Source organism: Alligator mississippiensis, chromosome 10 (assembly GCF_030867095.1).
Source record: "Alligator mississippiensis isolate rAllMis1 chromosome 10, rAllMis1, whole genome shotgun sequence".
Taxonomy (NCBI): domain Eukaryota; kingdom Metazoa; phylum Chordata; order Crocodylia; family Alligatoridae; genus Alligator; species Alligator mississippiensis.
In genome coordinates this window covers 34,236,581-34,255,537 of record NC_081833.1, presented here as the reverse complement: position 1 = coordinate 34,255,537, position 18,957 = coordinate 34,236,581, and the positions used below count along the sequence as shown (strand labels likewise).

Here is an 18,957-nt window from a genome sequence, read left to right as displayed (position 1 = left end):
CACCTCCCTGCTCTCGGGGGCGGCCTGGTTGCCGCTCTGAGCCCCACAGGGATCATCCTATAACGAGGCCTACAAAGGCCTCCCCGCCCCAGTTAAGGTGGGGCCTGGCAGCTCACCCCAGGCTGGCGCCCCCCGGGGTTCTGGAGGTTGAGCTTACTTTAGAAAAAGAAAAACAAATGCATTAAATCTCCGCTCCCTGCATCTTTCCCAGATATATTAAGGGTCTAGATGACTTAATACAGAGGGTTTCCCTAGGCACTGCAGCCCTCTGCTCCTGCCGTCTGAGAAACGGGTAGAGCTCTCTCTTCAGACCCTGACCTACCTTGCGCTTTCAAAAATACTCTGTTGAGCACTGAACTAGATCTATGAAACTTGAAAAACAGTACTGGTAAATGTTCAGAGACATATTGTTTAGCAGCAGTGATCCAGCTTTTTCCATCTGCTGCAGAAACGTGGATTTTCTCCTGTAATGGAGAAAAATGCGGATTTTCTCTTTTAAAGGTGAAAAATCAGATTTTCTTCCTTAAAAGAGAAATGCAGAATATGGTAGGTTCCCTTTGGAGGCTGGCAGAGTTCCAGCCTACAAGGGGCTGCAGGGAGGTGGAGGAGTAATCAACGCAGGGGGTACCACATGCATGTGTGCGCAAGCTCGTGCATGTGGTGGTCAGGCAGCAGTGGGAAGCAGCTCCTGTAAGTCAGTGACCACCAGCCACGCAGGTGTGGCAGGGAGGGGCACAGGCCACAAACTGGGAGGACAGTGGAGACATGTGACCCCCAAGATTTCTGCACCCACAGTGGGCATCAGGCTGCACTAAAACTGGATCAGCTCCAGAGGAACTACCTTCACAGCCCAGCATGTGGACCCAGCATGGGAGGGGGTGCCATGCTGAGGCATGGTGGTGCAGAGTTGTGCCCTAACTGCTGCTGGGTGGATGGGGGGGCACCTCACCTTGGTGGCCATGGCGGTGTGGTGCAACTGCCAAGCTACATAGGTAGAGGCCAATCAAATTCACAGCATAAGGAGAGTGTGGTGGCTCTTTTAATCTTGCATATTCCCCTGCATGGACCTTGTTCCCCCCCCATCCCCAATTAACAGAGAACCCCCCCCTCCTGATCAGCAGGGAAGCTGAAACCATGGTTTTAAACTTGTTTTTGCCTCCCCCTAGTCAGCAGCAAACAGCAGGGCTGTCCAGGGCCCCTCAGCCCCCTTAGCAGCCACCCGTATGAAGTGGCAATCAAGGCATTTATTTTTGGCACGTGCATCATGAGAAGTAACACGGATGCTGCTGGTCAGATTCGAGTTTTAAAGCATTCCTTTTCTAGGAACTCTGCTTTCTTAACAGCACGTACTGTACGCCAGTGGGATCCTGGTGCAGAGCTGGGGCTTCAAGGTGCTGTAATAATATAGATAAATAATGGCTGGGCACTGACGGCCTTCACAGCCTGCCATGGCTTTTCAGTGTATTAATCGAGAGGAGGCACCTGACGCAGACACTACTAGTAACAGAAGGGACAGACGCGGCTGGAGTAGGAGCCTGCCGAGCAGACCGACGGCTGCAAGGTGCCTGTTTTCACGCCGGGGCCCGTCACCTCCCGCCCGCAGCTGACAGCAGCGTACGCGCGTCTCGCAGCAGGTCTGGGTGCCCCACGCCCCCGAGCCTAGGGGAAGCGGCGCCAACAAGCCCCGAGGCCGGCCCGCCACCAGCGCTTGCCGAGGAATACGGTTTGGCCGCAGCCGCCTAGGTCAGGCTGACGACGCGTGCGCCTGCGTAGTGCGCAGCATTGTGGGACTAGCGGCCGCGGTCGCCGACTGGTGGTTGTCCCGGCGCCTTGGAACGGTGCGGGGTGCGTTGTGGGGCTTGTAGTGACGCAAGCCACGCGCCTGCGCTCTAGAATCCTGGGAACTGCGCACTTCCGCCGCCCGCTCGGCTCCTCCTTAGGTGGGGCGTCCCCGTACATGGTGGGAGGAGGCTCCGGCACAATAAAGCCGCGGGAGCCCAGTGCATTGTGGGTGCTGTAGTTTCACCGTGCACTGGAGCGCCGTGGGGCGCGCTGCTCCCGCCCCCACTTCCGGCCCGCGCCCGCCGCCTTGTGGGCCGGGTAGTTCCGGCGCGGGGCGAGCCCGCCCGCGCGGTGCATTGTGGGCCGGGTAGTTCCGGTTCCCCTGAGCGGGCGGCGTTGGCGGCGGCGAAGGCCGCGGTTGGCCTTGTGGGAGCTGTAGTTCGGCGCGGCCCCGCGCCCGCCGTCCCAGCCGCCGGGGCCGCCGAGGGGCCCCGCGCGCGCCCCCCGCCATGCCGGGCTTCACGTGCTGCGTGCCGGGCTGCTACAACAACTCGCACCGCGACAAGGCGCTGCACTTCTACACCTTCCCCAAGGACGAGGAGCTGCGGCGCCTCTGGCTGAAGAACGTGTCCCGCGCCGGCGTGAGCGGCTGCTTCAGCACCTTCCAGCCCACCACGGGCCACCGCGTCTGCAGCGAGCACTTCCAGGGTGGCCGCAAGTCCTACCTGGTGCGGGTGCCCACCATCTTCCCGCTGCGCGGCGTCAACGAGCGCAAGGGCGCCCGCGCCCCCCGCCGCGCTCGCCCCGCCGCCCCGGCCCTGCCCCAGCCCCAGCCCCCGGCCCCGCCCCAGCCCCCGGCCCAGGTGGCCGCCGCGCCCGCCCTGCTGCTCGCCATCCAGGACGGCGCCGAGGCCCAGCAGCTGCAGCCGGGCCAGGCCCCGGCAGGGGGCGCCGGCGAGGACGTGAAGCCCATCGACCTGACGGTGCAGGTGGACTTCGGGCCCGAGCCGCCGGCCGGGCCGGTGCCCGTGCGGCTGGTGGCGGCGGGGGCGCTGGGCGAGGACGGCCCGCTGGAGGGCGGCCCCCCGGACCACTCGTACTCGCTGTCGTCGGGCACCACGTCGGAGGAGCTGCTGCGGAAGCTGAACGAGCAGCGGGACATCATCGCTCTGCTGGAGGTGAAGATGAAGGAGATGAAGGGCAGCATCCGCCGCCTGCGCCTGGCCGAGGCCCAGCTGCGCGAGGAGATCCGCGAGAAGGACCGCCTGCTGCACGCCGCCAGCGCCGGCGCCCGCAAGCGCCACGGCCTCTGAGAGCTGGGACACTCCCCCGGCGCGGCGCGGCCCGGCCCGGCCCCTTCCGCGGGGGCGCTGCCATGCCGGGGAAGGAGCCTAGGGTGGCGGGTCGGAAGAACTCTGCCCTGGGCCCTTCCCTGGAGAAATGCCTCTCCCCAGCACAGCCAGGCTTGGCCCCCAGCAACTACCCGGCGCCGGAGGACAGCTCGTTTCCTGACACCCTGCTGGGTAACCGGGAGTAGGAGGATTTCTGCCCCGCCCCCGCCAGTGCCGCTGCGGTCAGGGTCTGACAAGCAAGGAGGTATCTGGCGGAGGAGGAAGGGCTGCTCGGACTCAGAAAGGCTTCTTCGCACCCTTGCCCCTGGGAGCAGTCACCATCGTGCTGTCTGCACTACCAGATCTCTCTCCTTCTTGCTGCTGCCCGGGCTGCTTTAGCTCTAACTGTGTTAGCACCGCTGGGCACTCTAGTTTTGGCTGCCAGGTTATTGAAGCAGGTGTCGTTATAGCACCAGTGTTCTGCCTACACTGGGGGTACCAATGCTGTTGTTTTAGGATGAGCTAACCTTATTTTGACCACAGCGGGGAAATGTTTGCAACTTTTTTTTTATTGTAGATGGGACTTGGGCTACTACTAAGCAGATGTAGGGTGACAAGCATCAGTTATCAGCAATTAAACTAGCTTGTACAGCAGTAACTCTACTCCATAAAAAAAAGCATGTTTAAAACCACAGTTGGCGCTGTATGCTCTGTAGAAGTGTTACAATGGTGTTTTGTAAGGCCTCCTTTAGTAGAGGTGTGAGGAAAGCTTTAAAAACCCTCTACGGGTAATATGTTTCTTCAGTAAACGAATGATGCTGTAAGTCTGCCACTTCAAGTGTGAGTATCCCCAAAAGTAGAGTGCTCATGTGCCATACAGTTTTTGCGCTCTTGCGCTTGTGCTTGTGCACTCTCTTGGGCTTGCTTTCTGTCTCTCTCTCTCTCTCTCTCTGCATTGGACATATATTTGTTACAAATGTCTTGATCCTCTCAGTGCTGATAAGGATTGCTTTTATCTGGTGCAGTGTCTTGCCTTGTTGACATTTATTAGTTACAGCTTATCTCACTGGTTTAAAAATGCCTCTATCTAATATAGCTGAGGATATAGGCAATATTGAGTTTTATAAGCTTTGGGATGAAATTTTGATTGGAATAGTCTTTGGAAAGACTTGGGATGAAATTTTTCTAAGTGAAATTAATATAGCTGCTCAATCCTAAATTAGTTTATATGACCAATAGTCTCTGTTTAGGAGACACTCAAACAATTTAAGTGTCTTTAGATGCTCCAAGGCAATACTGAGAAACATTGTAACAAATCTCTGTAGAATGGTTGCAGGTTTTTGGTTCCAGCCAGTATCAGTCCCAGATTTCCATGGACAGAAAACAAACAAACAGAAACAAAAGAAGCCAGAAACTGTGGAGGGGGACAGTGATATTACTGCAGCCTCATATGTTCCCAGATTATCAAAAAACCAGTGAGATTGGGAGCTCAGTGTTTTGAGGGGGGGAGATCTGGTACACCTGAATGGATCCATCTTGATGCTTATTTACTGCATTGAATTTGGACAGTGATGTGCTTTAGAAAAAAGTAGTTCACCACAGTGTGCCCTATAATTATGCCAGAAAATGCTCAGACTTTTTTTGTGTTTCAACTAAGTTAGTAGAAACAAGTGACATGGACAGCTACAGATCTGGGTTCCTGAGATCTTTCTCTTGCAACTAGCGTGCATTACACTCAGTAGGCTGAGCTGAAGATTTTACTAATTTTATAAATATTTTCTAATTGTAAAAAGTATCTTTAGTTTGGAAATACTGTAGTCTTTGTAACACTAGACAACTCTTACCTGGCCAACTGTCCAGTTCATTCTGTCCCTGTAGCTGGTATGACTGAGTCTGAAGGGTGCATCTGGGATTTGGCAGCTGGAGGTTCCTATATTGAGTATCCAGCCAGCTCAGCTAGAGACTTCCATAGATACAGCTAACTATGTGATGCATGGGTCTTTTTTTATAATGTGTAGTGACTTGGGTGGTTGACCATGAGGATGCTACAGATCTATTCATGTATTAAGTGTGTACCATTATTTCATTTTATTTATTTTTTTCCCAATCTGATACTGGGTCTAACTACAGCTGTGTAGTGTGCTGACTTCTGTGCAAGTCGTATCAGCAGTAGGTTTTGGTGGGGGGAAGGACCAGCAGGCATGCTTGCTATATTGTGCCTAATTTAGCACATGTGTTGTTTGGTCAGTCAAATCTTATGCTTCCATCAAGGCAAAAGGCAGCACAATGTCTCTTTCACTCTTGTATTGTAAATGAGACTATTTATGCATCCTAGCTGCTTGAGAGTGTTTAGAATGTGCGTGTTGTAACAGTCATGGTATTTTTTCTACCATTGTAATGCACTTCAGGATGTTCAGCCATTTGGCTCGCTGGACTGGTTAACTGCTGGACTGTTCCATTTTTCCAGGTTACACTGAGGTGCTAACATGCTTAATTTTAATAAAGTCTATTTTGTTTTGTTATGTTTTTTTTTTCTCAATGCTAACTACTTGTGAAAGTTCTCATAGGGGCTGCCTTTCTAATAAAAAGTCCAGTTTATGTGCTTTCAAAGTTTCCTATTCCATGCAAGTTTAGGACTGTATCCTTTACTACAAAATAGCCTTCTCTACCTATCATGAGTATCAGGTTCAGCCTGTAGTTGTTAATTCAACAAATCCTCTTTAGTGTAGTGTTAATACTTTTATAATGTACCCCACATGCAAACCACAATGTATTGTATTTACTTGAATACAAGTTTTTTTCCCCCCCAGTTAGGTTGGGGGGGGAAAAAGCTCCTCATCTTACAACTGCATAAAAGGAAATCTCACTGAGCACCTTATCTATCATTAAACTGCTACCAAAAGCAGTATCTGCTCAGTCATGGAAACCAACTATGAAACTGATTAAATACAGTCAAGAGGAGTGGGGGGTTTTGGGGTGGCTATATCCCTCCCCTGTAGCCCCCCCCCCCCCCCCCCCCCCCCCCCCCAGCACTGCTGCTGCCTGCCCTGTCCACAGACCTGGCCCAGCCTCCCTGCTGGGAAGAAGCCAGTGTAGCCACTGGCCCCAAACCCACAGTGGGCAGCCCACCCTCACCCCATACACAAATCAGGGGGCACATGCCCCCCATGCCTTGCTCGGGGGTGCAGGCAGCAGTGGGGAACTTACAAAGCAGAGAATATATAGGAGACCCCACCCAACAATCCTGCGTTGTAATAGGGAAATGCTTAGAAAAAAAAACATACACAGTTACAAATAACAACACACAGGATACAATTGCAGGGGTTGGAGAAGAGTCCAGGATTAAAAGTCCTTGGAGGCTATTTGGTGTAGCAGGGGGTGGAGGGCACACATCAGGTAGTCCCCTTTGCATCACTTCTGGCCAGCGGTCTGATGGAGTCCAAATACTGGTGCTGACCCATGATGTGTTCTACACAGATGTCCCTCAACCATTGGATGGTGTTGGACAGTAAGAGGTGCCATATCAGCTTGGTGTAGCAGCAGGACATGGCAGGCCCACAGGACACTCTCGTTGCTGGGCTCCCATGCTCCAAACACTCCACCAATCAGCACCTCGACCATCACATTGTATTCCCAGCTCCTCAAGGTGTCCACCAGTGGCTGGTACTTCTCTTGCTTCCATTTTTGGGCCTTGACAAAAAAACAAAATCGCCAGTTCTCAAATGGAATGGTGACATCTACTATCACAGAGCACGTGTCCTCGTCAGTCAACAATGTCTGGGCACAACTGGCTCTCACAGCCTGGGATGGTGCAGTTGATGGACACTGTCTCCTTTGAGGCCAGGATGGCCTTGGCCAGTCTGTCCTGAACAGCATTGTAGCACAGCTGCCATGCACTGGTGTGGGGCTTACAGGTGCACAGTATGTGGGGGAGAGTCTCTACCTCGTAGCCACAGAGTTGGCACCTCCTATCATGGTTCCTGTACCAGACGGTTCCATTGAGTGGCAGGCTGTTGAGGCAGGCACAGTGGATGAAGTGCCAGTTCATGAACTGAATGAAGCTACCACTGGACATGAAATGGTTGTTTGAGTCCCACTTTGGAGGTGAGCTTAAAGACCTTGTCCTGGTCAGATTTTGCCCTCAGGTTGTCAGCATACTTCGCTTGGATGGTGTCCTTCAGGAACCTCTCCAGGAGGGTCCTCATGCAGGGGGTCACAATGATGTGGCTGGCACTGGGGGCCAGGAGCAGCAAGACTCCCAAGCTTCTGGCATTCCTCAGTCCAAATCCAGTTGCAGCAGATGCACTTCCTAAGGTGGTGCATGGCATTGAAGGCTCAGGTCCACAGTGAGGCAAAGTCCTTCCCGTCTTGGCCAAGCTCTCTTTCTAGTGAGCTACTCAGTAAGATGGCCAGGTCATGTCTGGTGGGTTGCTTCATGAACCTCTTGCAGTCAGTCTCTTTCAGGGCACTGGTGGCGATGCTGCTCACCGTCTCATCCAGGCAGGTCAGGAGGCGGAAGGTGTGGGTGGCCACTGCAATGCCACAGAGGTCACCCATGTAGGGCATGTTGGTGCCTCCCTGCCAGTATAGCAGCATGGAGGTGGAACCCCTGCTAAGTGAGTGGGCATAGTTCTCTGCCCTGTATTAGAGGGTGAAATACAGAGGGGAAGCAAAGGTGAATGCTGACCCTGGGACTCCAGTGGAGCTGAGAGGTAAATTGTTAGAAGCCCAGCTGTTTTCTGATGAGATGGCTAAGGAGGCAGCACACTTGTGGCTGCAGCTCAAGACTGAACACCATGGCTATGAAGGAATCTACCACAGCCTCAGTCTGTTAAGGCAACAGAGGACTGCAGGGAAGAGAGAGTATAAAAATAAAGAGTAGAGGTATCTGTTGGTCATGGAGGCAGAAATAAGAAAAAGTTCCAGGAGGTAGTTGTGGCAGAAGCTGAAAGGGACCAGAGAGGGAAGAAGCTGCAAGCCCTCCAGAAGGAGTTAGCAGATATAAAGAAGCACATGGGTGAAACCCAGGGCAGCTTGGAGGCAGAGAAGGCAACCAAGCAGAAGCTACAAAAAGACTTGAAGGCTATGCACCAGAGAGTCAAAGAGAAAGCCACTATGGTTGGCAAGCTGGAGAAATTAAGGGCACAACTAAAGCAGGAGTGGGACTAACTTCATTTTACACCTCAAGCAGAGGTGCTGCTGGTGGCACTGCTCCCTGAACAGTCTCCCATTTTAGCCAACTCCTGACAGAGGAGAGGAATCATTATGCTCAATATGTATAAGAGTGAGACTGTGCAGAAGCCAAAGCATGGAGGAAAGAGGTCAAAGCACTTTCCCTGACTCAAGCCTTGGAAGAAGCTCTGGAACAGAAGGCTGAGGTGAGCCAGAGGACCCAACACCTAGAAACCCAAGTCCAGCAGCCCACAGAGTGATGCCAGCAGAGTGAAGTCCAGGCAGGGGAAGTCAAGCTGTTGAAAATCCAAATACTAGAAGTAGAGAGCATACTAGAAGAAAGTTGGTGGTAGCTCTCAGAGAAAGAGAAGCTTGTTGCCCTGGAGACTGAAATCCAGAAGCAGCCAGAAGACACTGCTGAGAACACAGCTTCCAGGGAAAGCAAAGGAAAAGAGACATGCATCAGACAAAGCAATTAGAGTTTTAAAACTACTTCTGCTAGAATGCTTAGACTTAAAGCTGGAAAAGCTGGAAGCAAGGCACAAGCTGGAGCTTGGAGAATTAAGAAGGAAGTGGAAGAAGGGTCCAAAAGCAGGAAGCCATAAATCTGTGTGGAGGGTGATGCTGGAGAGTTCAGGGAGCAGTGCCACCAGCAGTCCTGAACCAGTGACAGGGGTGGAGACTTCAGGGACAACTAAAAAGAGATCAAAGATGAGCAAGAAAATGGTGACAACACTGGCCAAGAGAGTGTGGAAAGATCCAGGTGTCCAGCCCATGGGGATGCCAAGTGGGAAGACTGGGACTTTGGGGACCTTAGTATTTATAAAGAAACTCTGCTTTGAAGTAGACTTAAACAGGTGTTCCAGATGGCAAGACCAGTGAAGTATGTGGATGTTTGGAGGAACAAGTTTGGGAAAAGCAGGGGCATGGGGACAATTACATTTGAAGGCCCTGGTGAAGCCACCTGGGTGGTGGCCATGTTTAATGGACAGATATTGTGGGGCAGGCCTGCTGGGGTAAAGATGGACAAGAATCCTGCTCCAGATAGAGATGGCCAAGCTGAGGCCCAGGTGGAGCCCCAATTGCCTTGGGGCTGAAGAGACTCTGGGATGGGGTATAGGCACAGGCAGAAATCCATCCCAGTGGTCTGAAAAGGAGGAGACAAGAATGGGGGCCTGTACCTGTGGAAAGGTGCAGGATGGTGTGTATTATACCAGGTACCAGCAGGAGGTGGTCCCAGAGAACGTGGGTCCCTAGGTGGGAGAAACCATGCCCATGCTGGGCAGGCTGCAGGGATTGAGCAGACCTGGAACCATGGACACTGAGAAGGTCCTGTTAAGGCCACCAAAGCAGCAGGAGAAGGCTACTCTGGAGTGACCCACTGACTCTGATGGAAACCCCTGCAGGTAGGCAAGAAGGAGGAACCCCAGGTTGGGGGCATTTGAGCTGGTTAAGTGTAATAGTGAGTCTATATTTGAGTTATGCTGTAAGGAACGTGTACAACTGGTGGTTTGGGAGGGGCAGGGTCCCAGCCCTTGCCACGCTCCCATGGCAACAGCCATGCTGGCTAGAGACTCACCTATCTGAATCTGGACACACAGCATGGCCCCACTGCACAGGGAAACACAGCTGCCAGCAATCCTGGTAGCATGAGAACACGTGATTCAGAGAACCAGCCCTGACTGGCTGGTGGTGAGAGGCAGGCAGTTCGAAGGGAGGATGCCTAGGAGAGCTTGGCGTTTGGTGTCCCCAGCAGGAAAAACCTTACCAGAGATGGCCAGAGGGGACAAGCCCTGAAGAAGATCTGTGCACCAGACCCTTGGGAGCTGTCAAGACTGGGACAAGTCCCAAGCAGGGATCAACTCCACCCCCCAAAAGATAAGTAAACAGGGACAGGGGAAAGGACAGAGCAGATCTCCCTGCCCCGCACCCCCCGCAGAAGTCCAAATTGATCTCCCAGGGGAAGAATACCTGAGGGAAAATGGTTGGTGCAAACCAGCCAAAGAAGGAGGGAGGAAGAGAAAGCAAGCAAGCCACTCTGCAGGGAGGAGTGGGTACCAAGGAGAAAACTGAGGCAGCCAGCATAAAGGAAGAGGTTATACATGTCCTGCTGGTGAGAGAAAACTGGAGAGAGACACAATTGTCTATCCTCTACAGTGACCACACTTCCCCATAGTTTGGTGTCGTCAGTGAACTTAGCCAGTCCGCTTCTGACACCAGAGTCCAGATCATTTATAAATATAGTAAAGAATGCAGGTCCGAGGACGAAGCCCTGGGGGACACCACTGGTCACCATGCACCACGTTGATTTGGTTCCATCAACTATCATTCTTTGGGTCCGTCCATGGAGCCAGTTTCCCAGCACCTGGACCATAAGGTTGTCGAGGCCACAGTTCCTCAATTTTACCACGAGGACATCATGGGACACCAGGTCCAAGGCTTTCCTGAAGTCCAAATATATGATATTAACCTCTTCTCCTTTGTCCATGTGATGTGTCACCTGGTCATAGAAGGAAATGAGATTGGTCAAGCAAGACCTACCTGCAATGAAGCCATGTTGGCCATCTCTCAGAGTGTTGCCTTCTGTTAGCCTGTTGCTAATGGTTTCCTTGATGATTTTTTCCAAGATCTTTCCAGGGATTGAGGTCAAACTGATTGGCCTGTAGTTCCCTGGATCTTCCTTCTTCCCTTTCTTGAAGATAGGCACCACATTGGTCCTCTTCCAATCTTCAGGTACCTCACTCGAGCACCTGAGTCATTTCTGCTTAGCAGAAGGGGCAGTTTCGTAGTAGGTAGGGTCGGAAGGGACCTGAGCAGATCATCAAGTCCGACCCACTGCCATGGCAGGAAAGAGTACTGGGGTCAAACGACCCCAGCAAGGTGTTCATCTAGCATCCTCTTAAAGACCCCCATGGGTTGGAGCCAGCACCACTTCTCTTGGAAGTTGGTTCCAGATCCTAGCCGCTCTCACAGTGAAGCAGCTCCTCCTGATGTCTAGCCTGAATCTACCCTCTGCCAGCTTGTGACCATTATTTCTAGTCACTCCTGGTAGTACTCGGGGAACAGGGACTCCCCCAATGCCTGCTGGTCCCCCCTGACTAGTTTTAACAGGCCACTAGATCCCCCCTGAGCCTTCTCTTGTGGAGGCTGAACAGGTTCAGGTCCCGTAGCCTCTCCTCATAGGGCCTGCCCTGCTGCCCCCTGATCATGTGGGTGTCCCTCCTCTGGACCCTCTCCATGTTGTCCACATCCGTCCTGAAGTGCAGTGCCCAGAACGGAATGCAGTACTTCAACTGCGGCCTGACGAGTGCTGCATAGAGGGGGAGGATCACCTCCTTGGACCTGCTTGAGATGCATCTGTGGATGCATGACAAGGTACGGTTGGCCTTCCTGACCGCGTCCCCGCACTGTCGGCCCATGTTCATTTTGGCGTCAATAATGACTCCAAGATCCTTTTCTGCCTCTGCACTGACAAGAAGGGAGTTTCCCAGCCTGTAGGTATGCTGCTGGTTCTTCCTTCCCAGGTGTAGTACCTTGCACTTGTCAGTATTGAATCCCATCCTGTTCTCATCTGCCCACCCCTGTAATCTGTCTAGGTCCAATTGGAGGCTATTCCTCCCTTCTAGCATGCCGACATCTTAGTGTTGTCTACGAATCTGAATAGGGTGCTTTTTACCCTCTCATCCAAGTTGCTGATGATGATGTTGAACGGGGTGGGGGGCAGGTCCCTGCTACTGTGCATGCACGCAGGGGGTGCAGGGAGGACCCAGGCCCCCCAGATCTGTGCATGGGGTGGGCATGGGCTGTGTGCTTGGGCTTTCACTGTGCTGCCCTCTCCTGGGGCCTCTGGAGCCCAGCAGGTGTGACCCAGTGCTTCAGGGCACAGCGCAGCTGCACAGGAAAGCTGCTTGCCTCTGCGAGCTCTGCACTGTCCTGGCAACACATCCCCTGTATGAGTGGAGGCTGCAGCACAAGGTTGCATGCAGGGATGTGTTGCCAGAGCAATGCAGAGTTTGCAGTGGCAAGCAGCTTTTCTGCATGGCTGCACTGTGCCCTACAGCGCCAGGTCATACCCACTGGACTGCGGAGACCCTGGGGGAGGGCAGCAGGGTGGGAACCCGAGCCTGCAGCCCATGCTCACCCCCATCCCCTGCACAGATCTGGGGGGCACAGGTCCTCCCCACCCCCTGGGAAAGCGTGTAACAACAGGGAGCCACCCCCCAGATGAGCCACCCACAGCCCCATCCCGCTCCCTGCTGGGGTCCTGCAGCCATGCATTGTGGCCAGTGCTGGATTATAACATGCCAAGGCCCTAAACTATGTCCAGTTTAAGAGTCCCCATACAATAAAAATAATCCAATGTATGTATACATTTGCCATATTAGAACAAAAATGTCCATATTTAGAGTGCCATTTTCCCATATCTCCTTTATTTACCAACAAATTATTATAAAATTTGATATCAAGTCAGGTTTTTTTTCTTAGAGGTCCCTCATACTGTGAAGCTCGAAACTTAACTAGCTTAAGCCTAAATCCAGCACTAATAGCAGCCCCAGGCCCCAAGGCCCATGCACCGCCTGGCTGGGCAGCAGCCCCAGCCCTGCCCGACTCCCTCTCTATGGGGGCCTCAATTCCCAGCCCCCGCAATTTATCTGCAGGAGTTGCTTCCCAGGCTACCTGACCGAGGTGCCCCCTTTCCGACTACTCGCCTCCTGCTCATTCCCAGCCTCTTGCAGACTGCAACTCTGCCAGCCTGCAGAAGGCTTATTGCAAAAAAATGAAAAATCCATGGGTTTCTCTGCTTAAGTGAGAAATCTGTGTTTTACTCCAGTAAGGGGGGAAAAAAATCTGTGTTTTACTCCGTTTTTCTGTGGGAAACTGAAAACCCGGATCCCTGGTCAGGAGACAGAGTGGTAATGGTATAGCGGGGTGTGTGTGTGCAAAAAGTTCTGAAGCCCCAGACTGATGGGTCTGGGTAGGATAAAGTGGCCAAATGCACGTCAGCGCTGAGAAAATGGCAGTGGCGTACTTTTGAACTAAAACACCTTGGAGGCAATTTAGTTCAAAAGCACACCGCTGACATTTTCTATGTACTTACTGACTTGTATTTCACTGCTTAAACAACTGCATGGGATGCTGGGCAGTTTGCCTCAGCTCACATGTGGAGCAGACTCGATGAATCAAGTCTGCTTTGAAGCGGCAGATCTCCAGTACCTTGCAGGAAAAAAGGTATGTGTATAAGTGTCCCAATACTTGTAGGATGTACAGCATAAGAGCTGGGGGTTTGTCCTTAGACCCATTTAGAAAGGTGTGCTATAGTCAAAGGGCTTACTTTGGGTTAGAGATTTACATCAATGGTTTGGGTGAGACTAGAAAGGGGTGGTTTGGAGGTCCTACTAGTGTTAGAGGCTCACATGACTGCCTTGAGCCCTGCCAGGGGTCAGACTTAAGGTGCAGACAAGGGCCATGGAGCCCAACATTGCTTGAGAAGGGCAGAGCTTGGGGTCAAGGGACCTGGAGCCCTAGAAGGGCAGACAGAGAGCCCAGAGAGGGGCAGAACTTGGGGCCAGGGGCCCAGAACCTGAGAAGGGCAGAGAGAGCCCAGAAAGAGGTGGAGCTTGGGATCAGGGGGCCCATACCCCAAGAAAGGCAGAGAGTTAAGAGCCTGTGAGAGGCAACAGGATCAAAGAGCCTGAAGCCCAGGCAGGGCAGAGACAAAGGCCCTGGAAGTGAAGCCTAGAAGTCAGGTCGGGGAAAGTGGGCCTTTGCTAAGGGACCAGCTAGAGGAAAGGGGTGGAAACCAGGAAGACTGAAACCCCAACAAGGGAGTAAAGGCCTGAGGTGGCCTGGTGGTTGGAGAACAAGTGTCCCGCTTGATGATACGAAACACCTGCAAAGCATGGGCATAGTTGTAAGGGAGGTATGGAGGCTGTGATTAGCCCATAGGGTAATGGGTGCCTTGGGGCACATGCAGGCCAGGAGGGCCCACTGAATGTGAGAGATTGGTGTGACCAGCAGAGTCAGAGAGAGAGAGAGAGGAGATTTGCTGGTAGGAATAGACTAGGACTCACTCCAAGACCCATGGGCAGCCTCCCTTTTTTCAATCTGTTTCATTAAGAACAAGACTCACGGCTCTGTCCCGCACAGCCTGACATAAAAGCACTTGGAGGAGGCTTCTAGGGAATCCAAGGATCCAGGAGCCCACAGGGGGGGCTGTTTGTGGGACCAAGGGATACATGAGCCCAGAGAGGAGTGCTGGGAGCCAGACTAGAGGGTCCACGAGCCCAGAGAGGGGCTGAGGGTAAAGTCACATGGTCCAAGAGCCCAGGGTTGAGAGAGAGTGTAAGTGAGTAGAATAAACACCAAAAGTGGTAACACCTGCAAGGCTTGGCGTGTGGCATAGGGGCAGATGCAGCCATACAATTAGCCCTTAAGGCAATGACCATGGGCACCTGGTGGTCATGATGATGAGATCAGGTTCAGGAAGCCTGTGGGCAGCCTCCTTTATCTAAAATAGATACATCAAGGTGTGGCAGGAAAGAGAAGCGTGACTGCCCAAAGAGTGGAGAGGCTAAAGGCTGCTCAGATCCTTGCTGGAGCTGGGGAGCCTCTCATGCTGGCCACACCCTCTCGTAGGGGATTCTGGAGCCCAGTGGGGAGCCTCTCCTGTCGACCGCGCACCGCGCTGCTGAGGGTCTACTGCTGCCCGCAGGTCCTGCTCCTTCTGGCTCTTCTGAGGCAACTGCTCCCACCCCGCTGGCCCAGCTCTTTGCCAGCTTTTTGAAACTCCTTCCTTGTGGTCCCCTTGCTGGTCTCCCCTGAGTCAGCCACGCTGCCCCTTTTATCCCCCTCCAGGTGACCCAAGGGGCCAATCAGGGGACATTGAGAGTGATTGGTAAGGAAAGGGAATCCCAAGCCCTCCAATCATCTTTTACCCTTTCAAAACCCCTGGAGTAAATCACTACCAGCTAGCCTGTCACAGGGGCAAAAAACCCCCAAAACTAAGACGAAGATGCTAGAAAGAAAGATCCACCCATACCAGAGGACATGGGTGGTGATACAGGTATGCATGAGGAATTGACACACCAAGTAAGTTACATGATGTACCCAAAGTCACACTGGAAGCCAGGGGCTAACACTAGGCCTCCTGAATCTCCATTAATTGACCTATCTGGAAACCATCATTGCTGCCTTACCGAACATCTTGCATGCAGCCTTGCAGTAAAGAGAGAGTTACTGGTCTTCAAGCAGTAAATTCTACAGAGCGTGGCCACAGCAGAAGATCCAGCCAAGTTGATTATATGTACCCCATCTTGACACACACCTTCATAGCATATATGTCTTATTCACTCTGCTTGTACACTACATTTTGTCTAACTGCAATGGCTGAGTGATTACAAGACTTGACTGGAAATCCAAAGGTGTTTCCCTGTACAGCATCAAATCCTGTCCACATGAGGACCTTGTTTCTTGAGGAAGGAGGTTGGATTAAATGATCTTTTGAGACCCTTGCTTTATTTTTATAATATTAAATGACTACTTCCTTTTCTCCACAGCAGCTGCTGCTGCTGCCAGTGTTCCAAGAAAACAGTCTTCCTTTTTTTAAAGATACCGAATGCCCTGTCCAGAGTGTTCAAGTGCTTTCTCTTATTTCAAACTGCCTAACATACCAAAGGAAGTTTCAGAAAGTCACACCAGAGATAATACCTACACGCTAAATTGTTTTAGGTAAAATAGTTGTAGTAAAAAATGCAGGCTGGTGCAGGCTGTCAATTCTATTTTGTGATTGCTTGCAATCATGTAGTTAAACTCAGAGAAGGTAGGCAGGGGAGATAGACAAGAGGCTTACTCCACAAGGAGGAGGCAGGCTCCTCTCAGGATGTGTTATTCAGGAATTAAGATTCACTCCAAAGCAGTTGGCTGTGCCACAGGAGGAGACAGAGTGACAGAGAGATCAGGAGCCTGCCCAGCCAGCAGGTATTGCCACAAGCAGTCAAGGAGCTCCTTGAGGTAACTTGGAGGTGCCACCTCGCAAGGGTGGGGAGTTCCAAGCTAGCAGACAATGCCATCTGGGGATGGCAGCATTTTCCACCTGGAATCACAGGGGAATTAGAAGCACCCTGGGATCACAGGTGCTGACACGTCATTCTCAGAGCCAGTCAAGGGAACAATTTTCTGAGTCACTAGATAAGATGGCTGGGATTTGACCCAAGCTCTCTGAGCAGAAGAGCAGCATGGGACAGCTCCCTGAGTAGAGTAAACACCCAGTTTTGAGGATCACATCAGCAGCCAGGAATGGTTTTGAAACTCCCAGCATAGCAATGTTGCTGGGGCTTGGACTCTGTGGGGGTGGGGGCAATTGTGGCACCCATCCTCACTTAATACATGGGACAAGTACCCCTCTCACCCATCTCTAGTTACTCTACGGTTCACATGCATTACCCAGCACAACCCACTTATCACTAGTGTTGAGATATTAGAAGTCTCAGACATCAACCCTGCTCATGCTTTTGGGTCTGTTACTATAGGCAGAAGTCACCATACACACACACCCCGCTTCCATTTCAGCTAAGGAAAGAGGCAACACATGAACTGCCTGCCACATCTCAGAGAAGCCTCAACAGCAAATACAATGCAAGCCTGGCACAGCAGCTCATCCCTTGGCAAACAATGAAGGCTCCATGCACTAGCCCTGAACAAAGGCAGGCCTCTCAAGGCCTCGAGGTGGCCCCCACACCACTTACCTTGGGGAAAACTGGTGCCTGTTTTATTCCTTCTTGGCACACGGGGATAGCCTAAGTCTTCCTGCCTGCTTGATGGAGCTGTGCCTAGTTTTATTCCACAAACACCCATCAGTCTAAGAAATCATGACATTCATTCTGTACTTCCAATGACAGCATGCCACATGGAGCCAAAGCTGTCAATGCCCTGTGCAAGTCTAAGGAAACCAGGTCTGGAGCTGTTCTCTCTTTGCAGGGCAATGCCAGCTACTCGCATTTAACTGATGTTCTGGCTTCTAGGGGATACCAGATGAGGGTCCAGGGAGCACTTCATAGGCCATGTCATCACAGCCTTTCATAACTGCCATTTACACCAGGGAAGAGTTAACACAGATAGTCCCCTGATGGGTCCTGACCTTCAGAAATCCCTGTCACAGGTCAATCTTGATGTTTCTTCGGTTGCATTTTTAAGAGAGGTTTATAGTGACAGCACAGGTCAGTCACAAGCCCCACAGCTTGATTCCATTTGCCTTTTCAATGCAAAGGCCATAATTCTGAAAACTCTAAGCAGAGACCTCTTTCTTCACCTTCTTGTCAGGACCCAAATGCAACTTTTACTCCCCACCCCTGACACACACACGAAGGGCTGTATGACACACATTAGGAGAGTGGGTGTCCATGACAGGATCATTATACTCAGAAGTCTAACCAAAACCAGAACAGTGAAGACATGAGCCATTTAATTTGTCCTCAGTATTTGATGCTAGTTCTGGCAAATTAGTACAGCTACCTCTAGCCATGCTAGGCCAAAACACACATTCCTTTTCCACTTAAAAAGTAAAACAAATGAAGCAGGAATTGCTACCACAAAGACAGGACCCACCTGATGTTATTTTACAGCACAGCCACACTCAGTCAAGGTCTATAATACAAGGGATTAGGGTCCTTTACTTTGTCTCCTTTACAAGATCACTGTAGGCACACCACAGGTGTCGCTACCAGGTTCTTGCCTGTATCCTCTGTCCTCTTCTCCCTTTTTGCATTCTCACCTGTTGCATCCCAATACAGACTGAGTAGAGGAGGCTGCCTGGAGAATGAGGCACACTTTGAAGACGTGGGCCCTTATCTGGTTTGGTGCTCCCTGGCCCCATCCCACTTGTGCTTTAGCTGAGCCCTCTAGTTTGGGGCCCACTATTCAGGGCTGCCAACTCATCACTGGTCATGTCTTGTGACCCCAGGTTCCAAAATACATAATATTCCATCTCATCCACTATTGGTCCTAAAAATCCTCTGCCTACTCAGCTCAGGTTCAGGGTGTCCCCAGTCACCCTTTTCCATGGCCTCTACCTCCCCTTTAGCCACAATCTGGTTCTCCAAGGAACAACAACAAAGAAAAAAAATATATGTTGTTTGTACCTGCCCCATTGTGCAATATCCTGCAGGGGTTCACTTCCCCCTGGGTCATGGACTCCAAACAAAAAGAAAATAAAATAGAACATGCACAGGGTGTACTTAACTTGTTTTCCATGCACATCCACCAACTCCCTTCACTCAGAGCTTCTTTCTAAGTCCTCCTGCCATTGTCAGGTCTTCAACTAGTGTTGAACTAGTGCAAAATTTTAGTCTTTGACTACAGATTATACCTAAAGCATTATCTTGGAGCATGGTGGAAAGCAGCATTCCTCTTGCACGGTTGCTAGTCTGCCATGGAGGCAGGAGAACATAGTACTGCCCAGCCACTTGGGGGACCAGAAGGGACAAACACCAGGGAAATACAGACCAGTTTGGGAAGCATTAACTCAACTGAAAAAATTTCATTTTAGCATCCGAAGAGCACAGCTGATCTTGCAGCCAGAAGCATAGGTTTACAAGGCCCAGCTGCGGTGTTCTGCTGACAACTACAGCAGTTCCCCAAAAGCCCATATCAGAACTTTTCCCAGGACAGCTGCATT

General features: G+C 51.7%; 1 protein-coding gene across 1 annotated transcript; it reads left to right on the top strand.

Annotated features, from left to right (window-relative positions):
• Positions 1-51: 51 nt before the first annotated feature.
• On the top strand, positions 52-5,635 carry THAP11 (THAP domain containing 11). Its single transcript, XM_019488978.2, has one exon. It carries the CDS (start codon positions 2,292-2,294, stop codon positions 3,093-3,095), a length of 804 nt encoding a protein of 267 aa, XP_019344523.2. The 5' UTR covers positions 52-2,291; the 3' UTR covers positions 3,096-5,635.
• The last annotated feature ends 13,322 nt before the right edge of the window (positions 5,636-18,957 follow it).